This window comes from Schistocerca gregaria, chromosome 2 (genome assembly GCF_023897955.1).
Source record: "Schistocerca gregaria isolate iqSchGreg1 chromosome 2, iqSchGreg1.2, whole genome shotgun sequence".
Taxonomy (NCBI): Eukaryota; Metazoa; Arthropoda; class Insecta; order Orthoptera; family Acrididae; genus Schistocerca; species Schistocerca gregaria.
The window spans coordinates 767,027,480-767,047,704 of NC_064921.1; the positions used below are offsets into that span (position 1 = coordinate 767,027,480).

The following is a 20,225-nucleotide window of genomic DNA, read 5'->3' on the forward strand; positions in this document are numbered from 1 at the left end:
TTAGGTTAGTTAGGTTTAAGTAGTTCTAAGTTCTAGGGGGCTGATGACCACAGATGTTAAGTCCCATAGTGCTCTGAACCATTTGAAATTTGGTTACCGAAACGCAGGCTAACAAACACATGCGTACTGGCGATCCATTCCCTCTTCCGCCGGAGATAGCAGACTCCAGTCTGCCTATGAAAACAGATTCTATCATCGCAGTTTAAGTAACTTAATAAAGACGCATGTTATCAACAAAAGAGATAACTATCATTCAGGATGCTCCCATGGTAACTTACTTTTCACCACGCGCTTCCACCGACTTACCGACCGGCCATCCCGCTGTCATTTCCCTAAATCACTAAGGCAAATACCGAGATAGTTCCTCCGGAGAGGCATGGACGTACTCCTTCCTCCTTGTGCTCTGCCTCTGATGACCTCGTTTCGACTGGACGTTAAACTATAATCCGCTTCGCAGTGGCGCTGTTCCCACCACATAACCCGAGGAAGAACCCCTGGTGGCAGTATTCGGAACTTATCGGTACACATGAGTGACAATGAACGTTTTTAGTCAGGCATGGAGGCATGCCGAGAAGGCAGAAGGCGACCAGTTAAGTCGGGTGCTCGCGATAAGGAAGAAATACGGAGCCAGGTCTCGGTCAGGGAAAATGTTGAATTGTCGGCACTTATTCCTTGAATATATTGTTTTCTGCGAAGACCATGAAGTGTCAATGAAATGACTCAAGTAATTGCCAAAATATGTACAGAAACTACTGTGGGAAAATATGGAATTACTATAATGTACGCAGCAAGACGCTCGGGTATTCGAAATAGCGCACTACCGCCGGATACTAAATATTTACTCTCAATCTCACGATAAGGTATGCTTACTTGTTGATCATGATGTGACTTTTCACTCTTCAGCAGATCTATGTACACAGAGACTTCAGTAAGTAAGTTACACAAGTCGTCTCACGCAAAGATAATTGCGCAACGATACTTGCACGTTCTCAGAGGAGAGGCCATTCACGGTGCTGTCTATACTGTTCTGCTGCGGTACGGACAACAGGTGCAGCAAATTGTGCGAGTCGTTTGGCGTGGGAACTGGAAACTTTTCTTATAGTTTAAGCACGGGAAACAGCACGATTCTTGCCGACACAAGATTTAAATTACACACAGATTGCCTATTGAAAAATACCTGAAACTGGATTTTTAGGAGGGCTAATTTTCGACACCTGCGATTTGGAGCGCCCACACTCATTTTCAAAAACGGGCGCCCCTGGTGGAAACAATTTGGCCAAGGCCGCACAAACGCCGGTGATACCTATCGGGAATAAAGACCATCGACATCGACTACAAACACCAACTTCAAGGCAATCGAGGGAGTGATTCGCAGCAGTGGCATAGTGACTACTATTGACATGGCCTAGCAGATGCACATTTCAATAGACAGTGGCTCATTCTATCGTCCGAGATCGTCTCCAGAGTCGGAAATTGCGCTCCCGCTGGGTTCCCCAAGCGCTGTGACCTGCACACAAAGGCGCAAGGATTATGTACAACAGGTGTGTAAAATTAAGCAAACCGATGGGTGGTTTGGAAGTATCCAGAATACAGTCCAGACAAGCCGAAAGAATTTTTTTTTTTTTGGGGGGGGGGGGGGGGGATTTTCTAATGATGAGAGTGTTCACACAGCAGTTCTCGAGTGGCTTTGTACCCAAGGATTTCTATTTCTATCGTCGAGGAATTCAACTACTGCTAGAACGTTCCGAACATTGATTACAGAGTTGGTAACTATATTGAAAAATAGTGTAATGTATCTGCGTCACTTTGACGTATACTGCAGAATTCAATAACAGTTACTTGCTCTGCCATAAAAATCTGTAACTTACTTTTTGAAGTCCTGCCTTCCCGTATACAGACAGCAGTCCATTGGACTTTCCTCTTAATGCTGCCACTTCCGTGAGTTTAACAGTACCGACTGACAGCAATTTAACAACCTTATTCTAGTTTTATTCCAGAGGCGTTATTTAGTGGAAGAAATGTTAAGTCTTGCTGCAAAACATTCATAATATTCTTAAGTTATTTTACTATTTTCAGATACACTCTTAAACAGACCAGAAACGTTCTACAATGCAATCATCATAGTACACCAGCATGGAGAACACTAAGTATCTTTTAAACCCATTGTTCTAAATTTTACCCCGCTCAAATTTCCGAGCTGTTCGAAAAATTCCGAACCATTCGTGATTTCGCGCCAATGGTTTGTTGGAACGAAGTGCGATTGGCATCCCTGCACACGCCTGTGTTTAATGTTTAACTGCCGGAAGTTTCATTGTTGTATGTATATTAGTTATTGTTCAGTGCTGTGTTGAGTAGAATGTTGTGTCACACAGTTTGCGAATTTCGAGATGGCAGAGTTATAGGAGCAAAGCGTCTGCATAAAATTTTGCGTGGACCTCAAGAAAATCTTTTCAGAGACACGCCAACTGAAGTCTACGGTTACGAGTGCTTAAGCCGTACTCGGTGTTACGAATGGTTCACACTGTTTAAAAAATGGCCGGACGGAAATTAAAGATGACGCCCTTCGACGTCACCGGCGACGATGATGTCAGGAACGTCAACGAAATTGTGCGTGTCAACCGGTGACTGACTGTCCGAGAGATTGAAGAAGAATGTAACATTTCACTTGGACCATGCCACGAAATCCTGACACAGCATCTTGGAATTTATCGTGTTGCCGCCAAGTTCGCCCCACGACTCACGAGTCAAGGCCAGAAAGACCTTCTCCTCGCAATCTGTGAGGAGCTTTTGGATCACGCAAATGAGAACGAGATGTTCCTTAGGCGTAGGTCGACAGTTATGATGTTGAGACCTAGGTTCAATCTTCGCAATGGGTCGGGACAGTTTCTATAAGACAAACAGAAGCTCGTCAGGTCGTGTCAAATGTCAGTTTTCTTTGACTTTGAAGGATTAGTTCATCACGAATTCGTGGCAAATGACAAACTGATAATCGACGGTACTATCGCGACGCGTGCGAGAAAATGTGAGAAGAAACCGGCCTAAAATGAAGCGAGACAATTCATGGCTCTTGCATCATAACGCACCCACACATTCATCCCTGTTGGTGCGTGACTATTGAGCAAAAAATGAAATCTCTGTGCTGCCTCATCCTCCACACTCTCCAGATCTGGCCCTTTGAGACTATTCTTTTTTATTTCTGAAGTTGAAACTCCTGTTGAAAGGGCGAAGACTTGCAACGATAGAAGAGAGAAAAGAAAATTCGCAGACGGCCCTTCGCGCGATCCAGCAAGAAGCGTACCAAGTCTGCTACCGGAAGTGGAAACGGCGTTGGAAGCGCGGTGTATCAATTGTTGAGGAGAGTATTTCGAAGCAGATCATGCTCAATAAGGAAAAGGTAAGCGTGGAAAAATTTTGTAGACAAAGGTCTGTAATTTTTTAAGCAGAGCTCGTATGTCATCTTGGAAGAACAAACAGTTGAGAAAAAGAGTTTTTTTTTTTTTTTACATGCCGAAATTTTCCAATTACGCAAGGTGTAACCTGTCTTCAAACGCCGACTTCTTGTATAAGCTCCCCCTTCCGTCTGGAATTGGCGTGTATAGTTCTGCTTTTTAGGACTGTCCATGGTAGTGTCTCCGGTTGCAAAAGTATCCGTGATGTGATAACTTTTACGACTGGCGAGTATTTTGTAAATATCAGACCTGTATGTTCGACAACGCGTTTTTCAACATTCTCTTACGATCGTGCGCCTCTCACCCGATCTTGGAGCAAGCGCTAATATCAACGGGCAGGCGTGGCTAACGGTCACTCACTTGGCCACACGACGTGGGTAATGTTGTTGTGTAAAGCAACTCGTCTACACGCTTCTAATCATTTTATCTCTATTCGATTTCTGTCTCATCGTTTAGCAGTGGGCAGAATCTTAAGCTGCAACAGGAATACAGACTTTCGAAACTGTGTAATGAGAGCTACAATGAAATTTTTTACCGAATTTCCTGATGCACACAGAGGAAAGAGTGATATTAAAGACTACGTGAGAACAGCTACCCATGAGTCATACTAATACTGCTTCTCCACTAGACATACGAGACCTTTTAAAGCCAGAGAAGGGAATAGCATCGATCTGGTGTGTGCTGCCAAAGAGGCTACATTTTCATACCACTACGCTAGGCACGAACTAATTTTCAAAACATCAGTCTGCGCAACTAAACCGGTTAAAAAGTTCTATGACCCAAAATTTGCATCTGCTACAGTCAAAACCGTGGCAAATATTGTTAACGTTATTTCGTCATTTACATTAGATACTTTTCTGCGTTCTTTGGAAAATAGTGCGTGAACAGGTAGACTTTCAGTGTCTACTGTTAAATCGCGCGACTGCTACGGTTGCAGGTCCGAATCCTGCCTCGGGCATGATGTGTGTGATGTCGTTAGGTTAGTTAGGTTTAAGTAGTTCTAAGTTCTAGGGAACTAGTGCACTCAGATGTTAAGTCCCAAAGTGCTCAGAGCCTTTTGAACCATTTTTGAATCTACTGTTAAATAGTAGGAGGTACACCATCACTTTTGGCACTTCAGTGTAGGTAATATAAAGTATAAAGAATCAAACTATGAAATGTGCATGAATTTATTTCCTACGAGGTAAAAATATGCCAATATCCACGGAGAAACTACGGTTATATGGTATTATTAGGACATGAAATTAATAATACGAGAGTTTGAGAAGCGCAACCAACATATGTAAAAACATCCATTTGCATCGAGATCCTGACTTTAATAATAATTATATCCAAAGAGAGTTTGATTGCCCTACTTTTTGAAATTTATTTGAAATCGCCTATCAGTCATGAATGTAATTAATATTTCCGCAATTCATGTAAGTAAAGGATAAAATCAAAAGTTTACTCAATGACAAAAATACAGGAAGAAAAATGATTTTACAAGATATTTGAAAAAAATCATTGGTCTTAGCTAAAGAAATGTTTGAATCTGTTATCGGTGAACCTAGACAAGTGAAGAAAGAAACTGACAAGACAACCTTCCACACAATCTCTCCTGAGGTGTATTACAGAAGATTAGTACTTTTACCAGCAGTAGATGTACTAATTTAAAGTCTGGAGAAGATATTTCATCGAAACAAGAATTTCTTATCTTCAATCGAAATAATGTGACCCATTAACTGCCTTCAGAAGAATTTCGATAAGCTATCCGAACTGAACGTTCCTTTGAGAACATGATATCACAAACCGAATTTTAAGGAGAGTACACATTATGATGTGAGAAATGGTGTTATCAAGGGAAGTCTCTCCTCCGTGCTATACTACGATGGTTTTTTATGCTTGTGACAAGAATTTATATTCAAATACACGATATCTTTTTACATTTTGCGTGTACTTGTGTCCCTACCAGAACCAACATGTGAAGCTGAGAGGTCATTTCCCACAATGAAACGAGTCAAGGCTTACTTGCGGAACACAATGAGCAATGAAAGGCTGACCGGACTAGCCTTAACGTCAATACACTGTCCTCTTCTTTTACAGCGGAACATGTCTTAAATGTCATGGCAATAGAAGGTATGCTAACATTTTTACAATAGTTATCCAATCAAGCTCTGTGGTCCAGCTTCAGTCTGGAAGCGCGCGGCTGCTACGATTGCAGGTTCGAATCCTGCCTCGGGCATGGATGTGTTGGTCCAAATGGCTCTGGGCACTATGGGACTTAACTTCTGAGGTCATCAGTCCCCTAGAACTTAGAACTACTTAAACCTAACTAACCTAAAGACATCACACACATCCATGCCCGAGGCAGGATTCGAACCTGCGACCGTAGCGGTCCCGCGGTTCCAGACTGCAGCGCCTAGAACCGCATGGCCACCCCGGCCGACTCTTGGATGTGTGTGATGTCCGTAGGTTAGTTATGTTCGATTAGTTCTAAGTCTAGGGAACTGATGACCTCATATGTTAAGTCCCATAGTGCTTAGAGCCACTTTGAACAAAGCTCTGTGATATTTATACGCGCATAAAGAAAAATTTAATGTTATTTAAGAAAATTAGTGACATATTTGGATTTCAGCAAAAATATTTTAAAAATTATTATCTAAGAAGTCCATCTTTCATATAAAACAAATGATTGTTTGTTTTATAGAAGTATCTTATCTTTATTGAATACTCTGATTTTTTATGACAAGTACAGTGTAAGGAAATGATACTATCGTTCGTTGCGCAACATTAGGATACACAATAAAACAAAAGAAACGACACACCACGAACGAATTATCAGAATGGCACGGAAATTGATAGATGGAATGGAAATGTACAGACAAAGAAATTATTACCATTTCAGAAGAAAATAGCTAACTCATTCAGGAGAAATAACTTTTCAATTTCAGCAAGTCAAAAACACGTTGGTCCACCGCTGTCCAGGGCGTCTCCAGACACGTCTTTGGCCAGGAATCTCGCTAACTGGAGTCTTCAGTGATAAGTCCCGCTTCGAATTGTGCCCCGATGACCAGTGACGTAGTGTCTGGAGATGCGTCGGACACCGGGGGGTTACAACCTAACCGTCATCCGTCATACGGCACGACAGCTGGGACTGATGGTCTAGGGTGCCATTGTTTTTGGTTGTCATCCGCGGCATCCTTGCAGCACGTCGACGATATTCTGTGACCTATTTTGTTGGCCTTCATGGCAAGCCGTCCTGTGCTTACATTTCAGCAAGATAATGACCGTTCACACATAGCGAGAGTTTCTACTGCTTGTCTTCGTACTTACTAAAATCTGCCTTGCCCAGCAAGGTCGCCGGATCTCTCTGAACGCTTGGTTCATTGTGGGAAGAACCCTCAAACCATATCGAGATTTCGACGATCTAACGCACTAGTCGCACGGAATTTGGCTTGCTATCCCTCAGGACATCCAAAAACTCTCATCAATCAATGCCAAGCCGAATAAGTGTTTACACAAGGGTCAGAGGTGGGCGAACGTGGTATTGACTTTCTCAATTTCTGAAGCTCTTTCTCCGGAACATATCATCCAATTTTTCTGAAATTATAATAATTCGTTCATTATAGATGTACATCGTATCTATCGATTTCATTCCCATTCGGACGGGTAGTTCCTTTGTGGTACGTCGTTCTTTCTTTTTGTCTTAGAGCGTATTTTTAGCTAGATTGGTTAACTCGGTCTATTCTATCATGTAATATAAGTGTATCATGTAATAAATGGTATGTAAGACACCCACATAAAGAATTGTGCGACTGAACTGACCGTTAAATATTTCTTTAGTCTATTTTTAAAAAAAATCAATAATTATTTTTACTCGTAGCCTTTTGTTTCGCAGTTTTTATTCTATCTTAGATCTATTATCATCTTTAAACTGTAATGGTTTTCAGTTGAGGAAACAATGTTATAAAAATCATTTTTCTTTACTTTTGTAACAGTACTTACCTTGATTAGGGGAATGTTATTTATTTCTCGGGCAGACTATATTACTTTAATGCTTCTTTGCGGAAGATTTCGACAATATGCATAGTTCAGCGATATTTAAAGTGGAAGGCGGAACCGATCGTCATTTTGTGCTCTGTATCTGTGCATAAAGATGGTTAATTTGCGAATCGGTGATATATCATGTCTCCAAGTTTTACTAAAGGAGCGATGTTCTCCTGTGAAGCATCTTATTTATAATATCCGCGGAACAATGAGTTCAACCCTCCCAACTCTAATAAATTAAAAAAAAAACTCATATAAAAGACAGCGTATGCTGTACGTCGTAGAGCAATTTTTAAAAACCGAAGGCAGTATTTCAGTTCTTTTGGCAATACAGTGAAGTAATCATATTGCCAAATAAATAAATATTCAATTGTGGATTCGGGGTTACATATGTATACACATTAGTTTTCAGAATAAATGAAAAATATGAGCCATTTTAAGGTCCACTTAACGAATCGGACCCCCTCTTCCTCTTTGAAAAAATACTGTCTACGTCCTAGCGGCTACCTGTTGATTTTTGTGATTTTGTTTCGAGCATGCGGTACCCATACAACCGAGTTTTGAACCTTCCCCAGTACATGTTAATGTCACACGATGATGGATTGATTACAATTGATCACATATGCCAGTACTCTATTACACCGACACGGTTAAACGATCTTCATCCAAACTCAAAGGGCTTCCTGAACGTGGGGAGTCACGAATGTCAAAACAATCCTCCTCAAAACCAGAAAATCATTTTATTGCCGTGCTCTGCTCAAAGGCATTATCCCCAAACACGGCGTAAATGTTTCTGCCTTCGCTGTTGCTACCTCGCTATTGAAACCAAGCAGAAAATATGTCGATTATTTCTCCACTTGGCAGTCCAGTTTCTAGCGTCCACAGCTCCTCTCACTATCTCCAAATGACAATATGTAAACTCAAAGAGCAACATTGAACTACAAATGAACGATGACAATCGATAAATAAACCCATAGCAACCGGAATACCAACATGTAAAACAAAAACGCAAGGAACTTACGCTCCAAACTAATACAGAGTTTTAACTATTTTATTGTTATTTAAAACAGTAAAATTGTGGTTTTGCAGAACTATGCATTTCCGTCCCTATATATTGCTCCCATCTTTAAACAGCATTTAAAGTGTTGTACATAACAGAACTATTGCAGAACAGCAGGATCCTGTCCCAAATGAGTGCCCTGAACGAGCCGACTCGCGCCGTTAAGTATCAGGGTCTGTTGGCGGATGCAAGTTGTCACAGTCAACGAGTTTCCGGTTCTCGTTTCGTGCAGTTTTCTGCTAATGACAGCAACGTACTAGATGTGTCTGGGCCACCTTAACAACGTTCACCGCTGTTTCCGCATTCAGCATTTCAGCCAACTATTGTGCCGCTGAAATTAAGGAAAGAAGTACTTTGTTACAAATCAGTTAACAGGGTCATGTGGACTACAGCGAAACTTTAGATACAATCACAAACTCTCATCTCTCGAAGCGAATTAATTCGTAGGATGACAAGGAATCTTTCCAATGAAATGCTGAATTGTGTTCCAGGAAGAGTAACATTAGTTTGGATTATCAACCCGAAGGCTACTTTGATCGTGTCTGCTCTACTGTAGATTCCCAGCTGTCATCCAGCACAACTGCTACATCCTCAATCAGTTGCTGCCAACCTTTCTTAGACCATTACCCTCCGAGTGTAATCAGACATTAGCTAGTACCTCGTCCTCCATCCCGCCCTGGCATTTGTTGGCCGCACCCCACATTACCACTGAATTTGGTTGGTTGGGGGAAGGGACCAAACTAAGAGGTCATCAGTCCCTTGTTCGTAATAAAAGAATGCCACAAGTGTAAGAATAAAACGGACAAGACATATAACACAACATTGAAAGAAACGAAAAACCACAAGAACGAAGGAAAGGCAACAAACACTAAAAGGAACAAAAGAGGACAAGAAAACAACAGAGAGACGCCAGAAACAGAAGAGAGTAAACAAAGAAAGCATATTACAGTGGTTGACCGACCACGAGAATAAAAAGGATAGGCCAGCAACTCTACAACACATTAAAACTTCCACCCTAAAAGTACTAGAGTGGAGGACACAGTAGGACAAATGACATGAGCTAAAACCTAGATAGAAGTATAAAACCCACTCTCTCTGATAAAATCAGAAACTAAAGCTGCTGCTGAGGTACCGTCGCCCATCACCGAAGGTGGGAACGTTAAAAGTCCGCCGAAGAGCAGCTAAAAGTGGGCAGTCCAGCAAGAGGTGGACGACTGTCATTTGGGGGCCACGGTGACACAGACGTAGGTCCTCGCATCGGAGTAGGTAACCATACGTTAGCCATGTATGGTCAATACGAAGCCGACAGAGCACAACTGATTCCCAGTGAGAGGACCGCATGGAAGACTTTCACACACTCGTCGTCTCATTAATGACACGCAGCTTCTTGAGGGTACTGTTACGCCAGTCCGTCTCCCAAAGCCTGAAAACCCTGCGGCCCATCTCCAGAAACGGTTTCCTCGTCGCCTGTTGGCTAGTTCGTTGCCTGGGATTCCGACGTGTCCTGGGGTCCACACAAACACCACTGACCGACGGGACCGTTCCAGGGCATAGATGGACTCCTGGATGGACGGTATCAGGATGGTGAGAGTAGCACTGGCTGACAGCTTGTAGGCTGCTCAGTGACTCAGTACACAGGAGAAATGGCGCGCCAGGGCATGAGCGAATGTGCACAGGAACACGAGATATGGCCGCCAAATGGTTCAAATGGCTCTGAGCACTATGAGACTTAACTGCTGAGGTCATCAGTCCCTTAGAACTTAGAACTACTTAAACCTAACTAACCTAAGGACGTCACACACATACATGCCCGAGGCAGGATTCGAACCTGCGGCCGTAGTGGTCGCGCGGTTCCAGACTGTAGCTATGGCCGCCAGCTCTGCAGTGAAAACACTGCAGCCATCTGGCAAGGTGTGCTGTTCAATATGTTCTCCAGGAACATACGCAAAGCCTACGTGACCATCAGCCATCAAGACTTCGGTGTACACCACGTCAGAGCCCCGGAACACACAAATAATCGAGAGGAAGCGACAGCGGAGAGCGGCGGAGTTAACGGAGTCGGCGTACGTGAACGGACCGCAAGTAGAGGTGGTAAAGGGAAGGACTCCAATGCGGAGAGAAGGAACCGCACGCGAACCTGGGCCCGTGTAAAAGGCGCCAGTGGCCAAACATATTCCACGACGGTGGATTGTGTTAAAGCGGTGTAACATAGACACGGACAAGGGATCAGTATAAACGGACGAGAGTAGCCAGATTGTTCCCGCAGGAAGAACCGCTTAGGACACATTGTCGATGCTCCAACACTACAGACGATCGAGACATCGCTGACGATGGCATTCCAGGAGACAAGTCCGTGGAGAACTGCGATAAATGATGCAGTTGGGTTGTTTGGGGGAGGAGACCAGACAGTGAGATCATCGGATTAGAGACGGATGGGGAAGGAAGTCGCCCGTGCCCTTTCAAAGGAACCGTCCCGGCATTTGCCTGTAGCGATTTAGGGAAATCACGGAAAACCTAAATCAGTATGGCAGACGCGGGATTGAACGGTCGTCCTCCCGAATTCGTGTCCATTGTGTTAGCCATTGTGCCACCTCGCTCGGTGCTATAGATCTCACAGTCGTCGGCGAAAAGGGAGCCGAAGATGCCTGACGAGAGAGAGTCCGTAATAAGAGTTGACGGCTGCAGCAAAGAGGACGACGCTCAGGAGGGGGCCTTGAGGCAAACCCGTTCTCCTGGAGGGGTGTCCGTCAAGGCCGAACACACACGTACCTTGAAAACTGTGTCTTTTAAAAATTCCTGAAGGAAATGGGTCAGATGGCCTCGGAAGCCCACCACGTATAGAGTACGGAGGATAGCAGTCCTATAGCAGGTGTCTTAGGCTTTCTCCAAATCAGAAAACACGGCGACAATATGGTCTTTCAGCGGAAAAATGGTTCATGAGTTGGGTTGACAAGGCGATGAGACGGTCAACTGTAGGACGGCGCGCACTAAATCCACATTGCGCAGTGGTTAGTATACTGCAGAACTCGAACCACCATACCAGCCGGCCCTAACCATACGTTCCATACTTTGCAAACAAAGCTGATGAGGGAAATTAGGCGGTAGGTAGGAGAAAGGTCTTTGTCCTTAACGGGCTTAGGTATGGATGTGACACCAGCCTGACGCCAGCGTCTGGGAAACGTGCTACCTGTCCAAATGCGATTGTTCGTACGAAGGAGAAAGTGCTTGCCCGCGAGAGAGACGTGCTGCAACGTCACTCCTTCCTGGTGCTTTTATTTCAGGTAGGAAGTTGTTGGCACTGAATTATAAGTAGAGACGAAATGGAACCGCTGGTAACGTTCTAACTGCCTGTCTCATTATTGTTGTTGCTGCTGCCGTCGTCGTCGTCGTCGTCGTCGTCGTCTTATTTTTCTTCTTCTTCTTTTTCTTCTTCTTCAGTGCAAAGTCTAGTTTGCTGCAGCTATCCACAGTGGTCCGTCCAGCATCCCTCTGAATCTCCACATAATAGCGCAGCTTACATCTGGTTGAACCCCTGTACTGTAGCCAAGTCTTGGCTTACCTCTACAATTTTTTCAACCTCCAGAATTGCCCTCATTACCCTCGGTGCCTCAGATTGTCTTATTTACCGATCGGTTATTTTGAATCTTTAGTTCCTTATTTCAAAGTACTCAGTTCAGAAACATGTGTGTCATGCGTATAGTAACAGTAAGTATGTGAGTATCACATTTCATTCTAACAAGAGCTGATATTGTTTGTGACAGAATGTACGTGCTATGTTGTTACTAAATATTCGTAATAAAATTATTGGATATATACAGTATATCTGAAGCCCACGATCTTTCATAACATCGAAAATATACTCAGACAAAATAAGGGAAAAAGAAAACAGAAGGAAACAGGACGCGGCACGGAAGATTTATCCTAATGGGACGGAAATCGGTAAATGTGATGTACATGCACAGACAAACAAATTATTACAACGTCAGAAAAATTGGTAGATTTATTCATGGTAAAGAGCTTCACAACTTGAGCAACTCAGCGGCGCGTTGGTCCACCTCTGACCTTTATGCATGCAGTTAGTCGACTTGGCATTGAGTGACAGAGTTGTTGGATGTCCGTGGCGTCTCCAAACACGTCTTAGTCCTGGAATCTAATGGACTGAAGTAGAATTGTCTTCAGTGGTGACTCCCGCTTCGAACTGAGCCCAGATGACCAGCGAAAACGAGTCTGGAGGCGCCCCGCACAGCAGTGGAACACCAGCCTGGGTGTCGCTGGCCGTGCTGGTCTGGGGTGCCATTTATTTTCATAGCAGGACGGTTTGTTTATCATCCGTGGCACCTTTACAGCACAGCGGTACGTCGACGATATTCCACGCCCCCTTTTGTTGCCCTTCATGGCAAGATATCTTGGACTTACATTTCAGCAAGATGATGCCTGCCCGCACATGGCGAAAGTTTCTACCGCTTGTGTTCGTGACTGCTAAAACCTATCTTGGTCACCAAGGCCGCCGGATCTCACCCCAGTTGAGAACATTGGAGAATTACGAGCAGGGCCCTCCAATCACCTTGGAATTTCGACGACCTAACACGCCAATTGGACAGAATTGGGCACGATATCTTTGAGGAGGACCTCCAACAACTGTCACTCAATGCCAAGGCGAACAGCTGCCATCACAAGGGCTAAAGATGAACCAACGCGCTATTGACTTGCTCGGTTTGTGACTCACTCTCTCTTCAATAAATCATATAATTTTTCTGAAATTGTAATAATCTGTTTGCCTATATATGTAAATCACATCTACCCATTTCCATCCCGTTTGGGTAATTTCTTCGTAGTGCGTCGTTTTTTGTATTAGAGTGTATTGTATTAGAGTGTATTTTATTAGAGCTTCCACGTTTAAATGATAAAAAGCAGTTATGTCGCATGACTGTTGTTGACAGCAAAGCAGCACCAACAGCTGTGTAAACACAGAAGCGGAGCCCGCACAGCTCTAGGACACAAAATTCTAACGTCATTAGATGTACCGCTGTATTAACACCTGTGTCTCACAGCTGCCATACCCATCGAAGTGCCGATGAGCCTTTTATTGTTAAATCGACGTCTTTTGAGCGTACTGGGGATAATACAATGTTTCACGTAACACAGATAAGGCAGCTAAGAGGGAGGACATAACGGAACTTTGGTACATGGGCAGCTTCGTGCTACCTTGGCGGTCCTAAAGCAAGGGTTTTTGGTTTCGACTTAGTAATCTTACCGGCACTGACCACAAGCGAGCGTTACGTAACGTAATGAAGAGACAGCGCGAGAATTCGAAATTCCAAGCGGGCCGAAAAGGTCACGAGTTTTCACATATGTTAGACAAAGTGGATATTTCAAAATACAGCACCTGACAAAAATCTACGCCAGACGTTACGTTTTCTTACCACGACGTTTCACACGAAAGTAAGGCTTTTGTGTTTTACATGCGTTCAGTTGACGTTACATTGGTTGAATTACCGTCTGAAAACCGAGAAAATTTGGTTAATAATTGACAAACTCGTTTCCTGAGAAGAAAACTTAAAACTCCTCTATCCTTAATTTAGATTTGTGGTTCCATCGAATTTTCGCCGAAGTGTGGAGCGAGTGTTACAAAAAATATGATTTACGAAACCCTAACGTCTGTGTTTAGCAGCAGATTTCCACTGACTTACTGATATGATACGATGACAGTAGACGCAAATGAAGTTCACAGCGCGTCTTGATGTCCAGTCTGAAGGTACATCGGTTAAGAGCCTGTGTTTCTCTTACGGGAGAGTACATATCACGACGGAAAATACGATTTTTATTCTACCATAGTATACCCTTAATACAGGCTTCTACGATGCAATATTACAACCATCACGCTGCTATTTTTATTTATTTTCATCTTGCCAAAAATAAGGAGTAGTGTCCGAGGTGAAAATGCAGCTCGCTTATCTTCAGTACAGCTTAGAGATTGGACAAGAGGCGTGGAAATAGATGCAAGGATCAAGGAAATAAAAATCAACGCAGAGAGAAGATGCGAAATCCAATTAAACTTTGTTTGAACACGGACAAGGCGAATCACACACAAAATGTTTCATATCTGGATTATACCATTTAGCATATGTACCTGTCAGAAAACGTCTTCAACATGTGACAGGCAACCACGGCAAAAAGAATTTTCGGCGTGAAAAGAGAAGTTCGTATCTTTATGAGCTTTTCTACGAAAACTACTTCGCTATATCAACAATAGTTACGGAGCATTTTTGCTTTTCCTGCTAGTTTTGAATTGTCTAATAACTGTAACATCATCAATGCAGTCTCAAATAAACTTGTGTAATGCACTTTAGGAGTAAACTGTAAGTGTACTTCCGTTGCCCAACTACATAGGAAGAGTCGTGCTTGCATATTATTACGTAACATGTTCACAACTGAGGTTATGCGGTGCGCTTCGAGCAGGTTATTGTTAATTAAATTATGAGAACAGTGCCGGTTCGCGTTGCGCTGAAAAATATGTTGCGCTTACCTATCGCTTCCTCGGCGTAATCGAACGTCTGTACGGCACGGAAGACGTGTCTGCCCATTCCCGGTGATGCTGCTGACTTTGAGAATGGCAAACTACTGGGAACCGCCGAAACGTGTCGTCAGAGTAACAGGACGCCGCGCCAGTGAAAAGCCGAGCAGAGGACGCCGGGTTACTGCGTGTGGCTCCGCCGCGTCCCGTCCTACCATTGGCGGACGGGCAGCGTAAAGAAATGACTGACGAGGCGCGCACCGGACCACCAGCTGCCGGGCATTTCTAGCGAACCACGCTGCACGCTCATTCCGGCCTTCGTTAATTCTACGCCTAATGCTGACGCTGTAACTTCTGCTCCTTCAATTGTTTTCATTCCTGCGCGCTAACAGTATGCAATGAAACGACAAACTACCATCTTTTGAATTGCTTGCCCTCTAGTAATCGTATTTGCGAAAATACTAGCACATCAGTTTTCGACTAAAACTGTATTTTTTATATCCGTTATAATATTATTTAAACAAGCATCACTGTTCAGGGCATAAAATGAAAAAAAGGCCGAACCCAATCAAACACTAAATTATATATAACTTGGGATCTATACATGTTATTTGATTTTTACGCTTTCACTTCTTCCATTCCAGCGAAGGTAAGACACGGAATTTGCACTCGCAATGAGAGGAGATTAAATCCTCGTCTGGGCAATCACTGAGATTATCACCTTTTTCCAAAACCACGTAGGATAAATGCAAGGATGTTATCTTTGAAAATGCTACGCCTTTCACATCGTTCTCAGGAAAACTACTATTGCTTCTCTATGATGTCGTAGCTTTTCATGAGATAAACTCAAATCTCCCACTTTTCTTCGATTTCTTCACATGGTCTATTAACGAGATATCGTTATTTGATGACAAACAACAACACCACTAAGGAAGCAGAACAATAACTAATCCGGAAAATGTTTGTGTTTCCAGCGCAGCAAAGCAACACAGCTGATTTGTCAGACTTTTGCCGGCCGGAGTGGTTGAGCGGTTCTAGGCGCTTCCGTCAGACACCGCGCGACTGCTACGGTGGCAGGTTGGAATCCTGCCTCGGGCATGGATGTGTGTGATGTCCTTAATTTAGTTAGCTTTAATTAGATCTAAGTTCTAGGGGACTGATGACCTCAGCATTTAAGTCCCATAGAGCTCAGAGCCATTTGAACCATTTTGTCAGACTTTTCTGTAGCTTGTTTTACACTTGGTGAATGTTTTCTGTAGAAAATCCAGCAAAAAAGCAACGCAAGTCAAGCATGTTTAAATATACCGAGTCGCTTTTGTTTTGGTGACTATGTAGTACACGTTCGTGCCTTATCATAACGGAAGAAAGGAAACCGTGGAAGTTCGGCGTTCAACTTCTCGTCGACGTCATTAGAGACTGAACGCTATGTCGACATGTTTTGGAAGCATTTGGCTTGTTTTAATTAAGCCCAGAATTCCCAAAAAAGTAATTTACAGAAAGCCGGAAAACATTATTCAGAGGTTTGAAGCCTGCCCTCCTGAATACGAGTGTAATATCTTACGCGAGATGTTGCCTCGGTAGTTATATTACTGGAAACATAAAACCTGTTGGGCGTCCTTGCTTTCAAGGCGTGTTTCATTCATTGCTTGTTGCCATCAATCGATTCTTTCCTACAATTTCATCAATTGATCCTTTCCTACTATTTTCAATGAACCGAGGTTCACAGCTGCAACGAACAAATGTTTCAATGAGAGCTCTTTGGAACTGTATTTTCCGTATTGTCACACTGACAACAATTAACGTCCGGTCATAATCCATAAGTCGATCGCGATGCTAGTTGGTAACACACGTAATTTAAAAGTTGTGATGTGCTCCCATATAAACGGTGCTAGTGGAAGAGGCTGTTATTACAACTACCACATGATATTCCCACTCTGAAGTTAAATTATTATTAACACTCGTCAGATACAACATGTGCATCTCATAATGCGCTGAAAGCTACCTAAGACAAATATTGTATGATAGTACAACAATACAAATAAAACATATTGCGGCAGTCGGGATGCAGTCGTCCAAGTGGTCCGTTTCTCTCTTGTCTGGCCCCATACGAGTTTCTTTTCTCTCTTCGTTTGAACTCAAGAAACAACATTTACTAAACTTTGCGTTTTTAATAATACGTTTACATTGTATTGATGCCATTAGATGTCATCATTGTGTAAATAGGCTTTAGTTAAATTATTTACACGAACATCAACATTCATATCCCTCAAGTCATCACACTGTATATCGTGGACGGAAAACTTAACTAGTATTACCTGTCACCACCTGTTGTCGGAAGATCAGCCACATGTGGGTATTGATATATGCTTGCCGCCCCCCTCTGCAAATATGTCTGACGTTCTTCGTATTAAACCCTTTATTCAGCATCTCATTCCCTTAACTCACATATAAAATTTCAGACGCCGGAGTTCTACGCGTGTTCTGAACGGAATCTAAACGATGAACACGGCGTGTGCTAACGGTCATTATCTTTCAAACTAATTAAGGAAACCGTTTGCAGCAGAGCTGAAGGAATCTGCTAGTTGTCTGACGAGTTACATACAAAATAGTCTCTTTGTTCTCCATATCCTTGCTAAAATTATGTGGAACATGGCACTTACAATCAAGCAATCCATAGTTATTTTTAAGGAGCACGTACAGGATTGCAACAAGTGATGTAGACACTTTCAAGTGACTGTAAAAAACAGTTTGCATTGGAGGATATGATTATATATATGGAAACAGTAGCTCAAGAAGGTTTTTGTGATCTCCAGCAACATGCTTGCTAGACCAGCGGAGAAAGCATTTTGCTTAATCCATGCTGTAATTGCAAGAGGATAGTGATAACTTTATTTTTCAACAAGATGGCGTTCCGCTGCACCCCCACAACGACGTTCGCGAGTTCTCGGATACTGTGGTTCTAAGACGATCGATCGGCTGTGCATCAGTTGAAAATTTCCAGCTGCTGGGATGGCGCTCCATGTTCTCCAGACCTGACAGCATGTTATTTTTACCTGTAGGGTTACAGCAAAGATGCTGCTTTCACACCTCCACTTCCCCCAAAACATCGCTGACTTACGACGGGCAAGTATCAGGAAGGCTGTGATTCAAATGGCTCTAAGCACTGTGCTACTTAACATCTGAAGTCATCAGTCCCCTAGACTTAGAACTACTTAAACCTAACTAACCTAAGGACATCACACACATCCATGCCCGAGGCAGGATTCGAACCTGCGACCGTAAAAGCAGCGCGGTTCCGGACGGGAGTGCCTAGAACCGCTCGGTCGCAACGGCCGGCTGGGAGGCTGTGACTATCATCTATGCGGACACTTCAGGACGAGTGTAGGCCGAAGTGGACTATAGGCCGGTTGTGTGTCGAATGACTAACGGTTCAACGCTGAATATTTGAGAACACGGAAAAGAAAACTACTTGAGTTGCCTGAACACAAACTTTTTTACTATCACTTGAAAGTCTCTAGATCATTATGAATTACTCTCTATATTTACTCCAGCTATGTGACGGCAAGTGTACTTCCAGAAAAAAAACAGTGTGTGAGCTGTCTGGTTATTTGTAATAACACGCACTACTGGAGTGTTTTTCTTCCACAATCTGTGTAACAATGACGATGTGAGATTGCTCAGATGCTTTGTAAATTTGCTGGACTAAACTAATTATTTACCCGTGCAGAGCTCCCTGTTAAGACCATAATCGTTAAATATTGTTTTGTCCCGTCAATTTTCATGTGAGGCTTCAGTGCAATCTGTGTCAGAACAAACACGCTATGTTGTATCAAAAGATGAGATACATTTTTATCGCTGTTTGCCGGGGCATTATCGCGGAAAACCCTGCAAGCTCGCCACTCAAGTTTCGATCTTCAGTAGGCTCCCGCCCAAGTCACGCACGGCTTCATACATTTTCACAGGCATTTTTTGCATATATTCGTACTGATCATATTCAGTATTGTGCTGGTTAGTGAATTACCGTAGAAGATTTAGTTACAGAAAAAACACACTGTTGACTAACGTGATGTCGTTTTCGCGAATTTTCCCCATTTCCTATCCATTAAATCAGAAATAAGGCCGGCGGGTGTGGCCGTGCGGTTCTAGGCGCTTCAGTCTGGAACCGCGTGACCGCTGCGGCCGCAGGTTCGAATCCTGCCTCTGAAATGGATGTGTGTATTGTCCTTATGTTAGTTACGTTTAAGTAGTTCTGAGTTCTAGGGAACTGATGACCTCAGAAGTTAAGTACCATAGTGCTCAGAGCCATTTGAAGCAATCAGAAATGAGAAAGTAAGGAAAATCAGAGTTTAACGTGCGTCAACAAGTTCACGAGGGACAGCTTACATAGCTATCATTGGAACAGGATGAGGAAGAAATTTAGCCGTGCCCATCCGGATGTTTGCCTAGAGCGATCTACAGAAGCCGTGGGAAATTTACGTATTTAGGTCCTGACTGAGATTTGTACCATACGTTGCCCAACCCGAATCCGGTGCATTGTGCCATCTCGATCCGTAATTAATTGTAAAAACAAAAGTTACTGCCGGACACGAATAGTTTCTAGACAGTATTTTCACGTCACGCTTACATAAAGTTGCTCGCGGCGTAGGTAGCAGCATAGTGGAACGTAGGTATCCCTGCAATCGAATTGTCGCACTGTGGAAAATCATGCTTTTATTGTTCAGACAACACACTGACCAATGACTAAATACTTCTCACGAGCGAGAAAGTGATCTACGAAGTGTCAGCTGCGAACCGGCCATGTTCTGAGATGGATCACCAGTTTTCTACATTTCTTTGCTTACAGGGAAGCTCGAACACAGAGCTCCGCCGGTTATCTTTGGTGCTCCTTTGAGGAAGTAAGGGCCTCTGCAATCGAGAGAGTTCGGGAGAGGAAACATTTGTCCAAAATCTGATATGTTCTCTGGACATCCTGCAGCAGTGACAAATATCTGTGTTGATAGCAAGCTATTGCAGAATGCGTATAGGTAGCAACTGTAGGCATTGAAAAAACGCTGACGAACTTTCGTGTTTCAGAGTATAATAGGCAGAGCCGGCTGGGTGCTACATCAGTTGACATGTGAATAACGGTATGTGAGACATGTTACCAGATAGCAAGACAAACGCGCTGCCCCGTCGG

At 43.3% G+C, this 20,225-nt stretch overlaps 1 protein-coding gene across 2 annotated transcripts in view; it reads right to left on the reverse strand.

Moving 5' to 3' along the window:
* Nucleotides 1–20,225, reverse strand: part of LOC126334991 (sodium-independent sulfate anion transporter-like) — a 206,127-nt gene that overhangs the window by 107,349 nt on the left and 78,553 nt on the right. Inside the window, exon 1 of one of the 2 annotated variants that reach the window (XM_049997805.1) lies at nt 15,062–15,296. The exons of the other annotated variant lie outside the window; for it this stretch is intronic. Within the exon in view, the coding sequence (XP_049853762.1) occupies nt 15,062–15,119 (58 nt within the window). The 5' untranslated portion in view covers nt 15,120–15,296. Of the gene's footprint in view, nt 1–15,061; nt 15,297–20,225 lie in introns of those variants that run through there. 2 annotated transcript variants of the gene reach the window in all.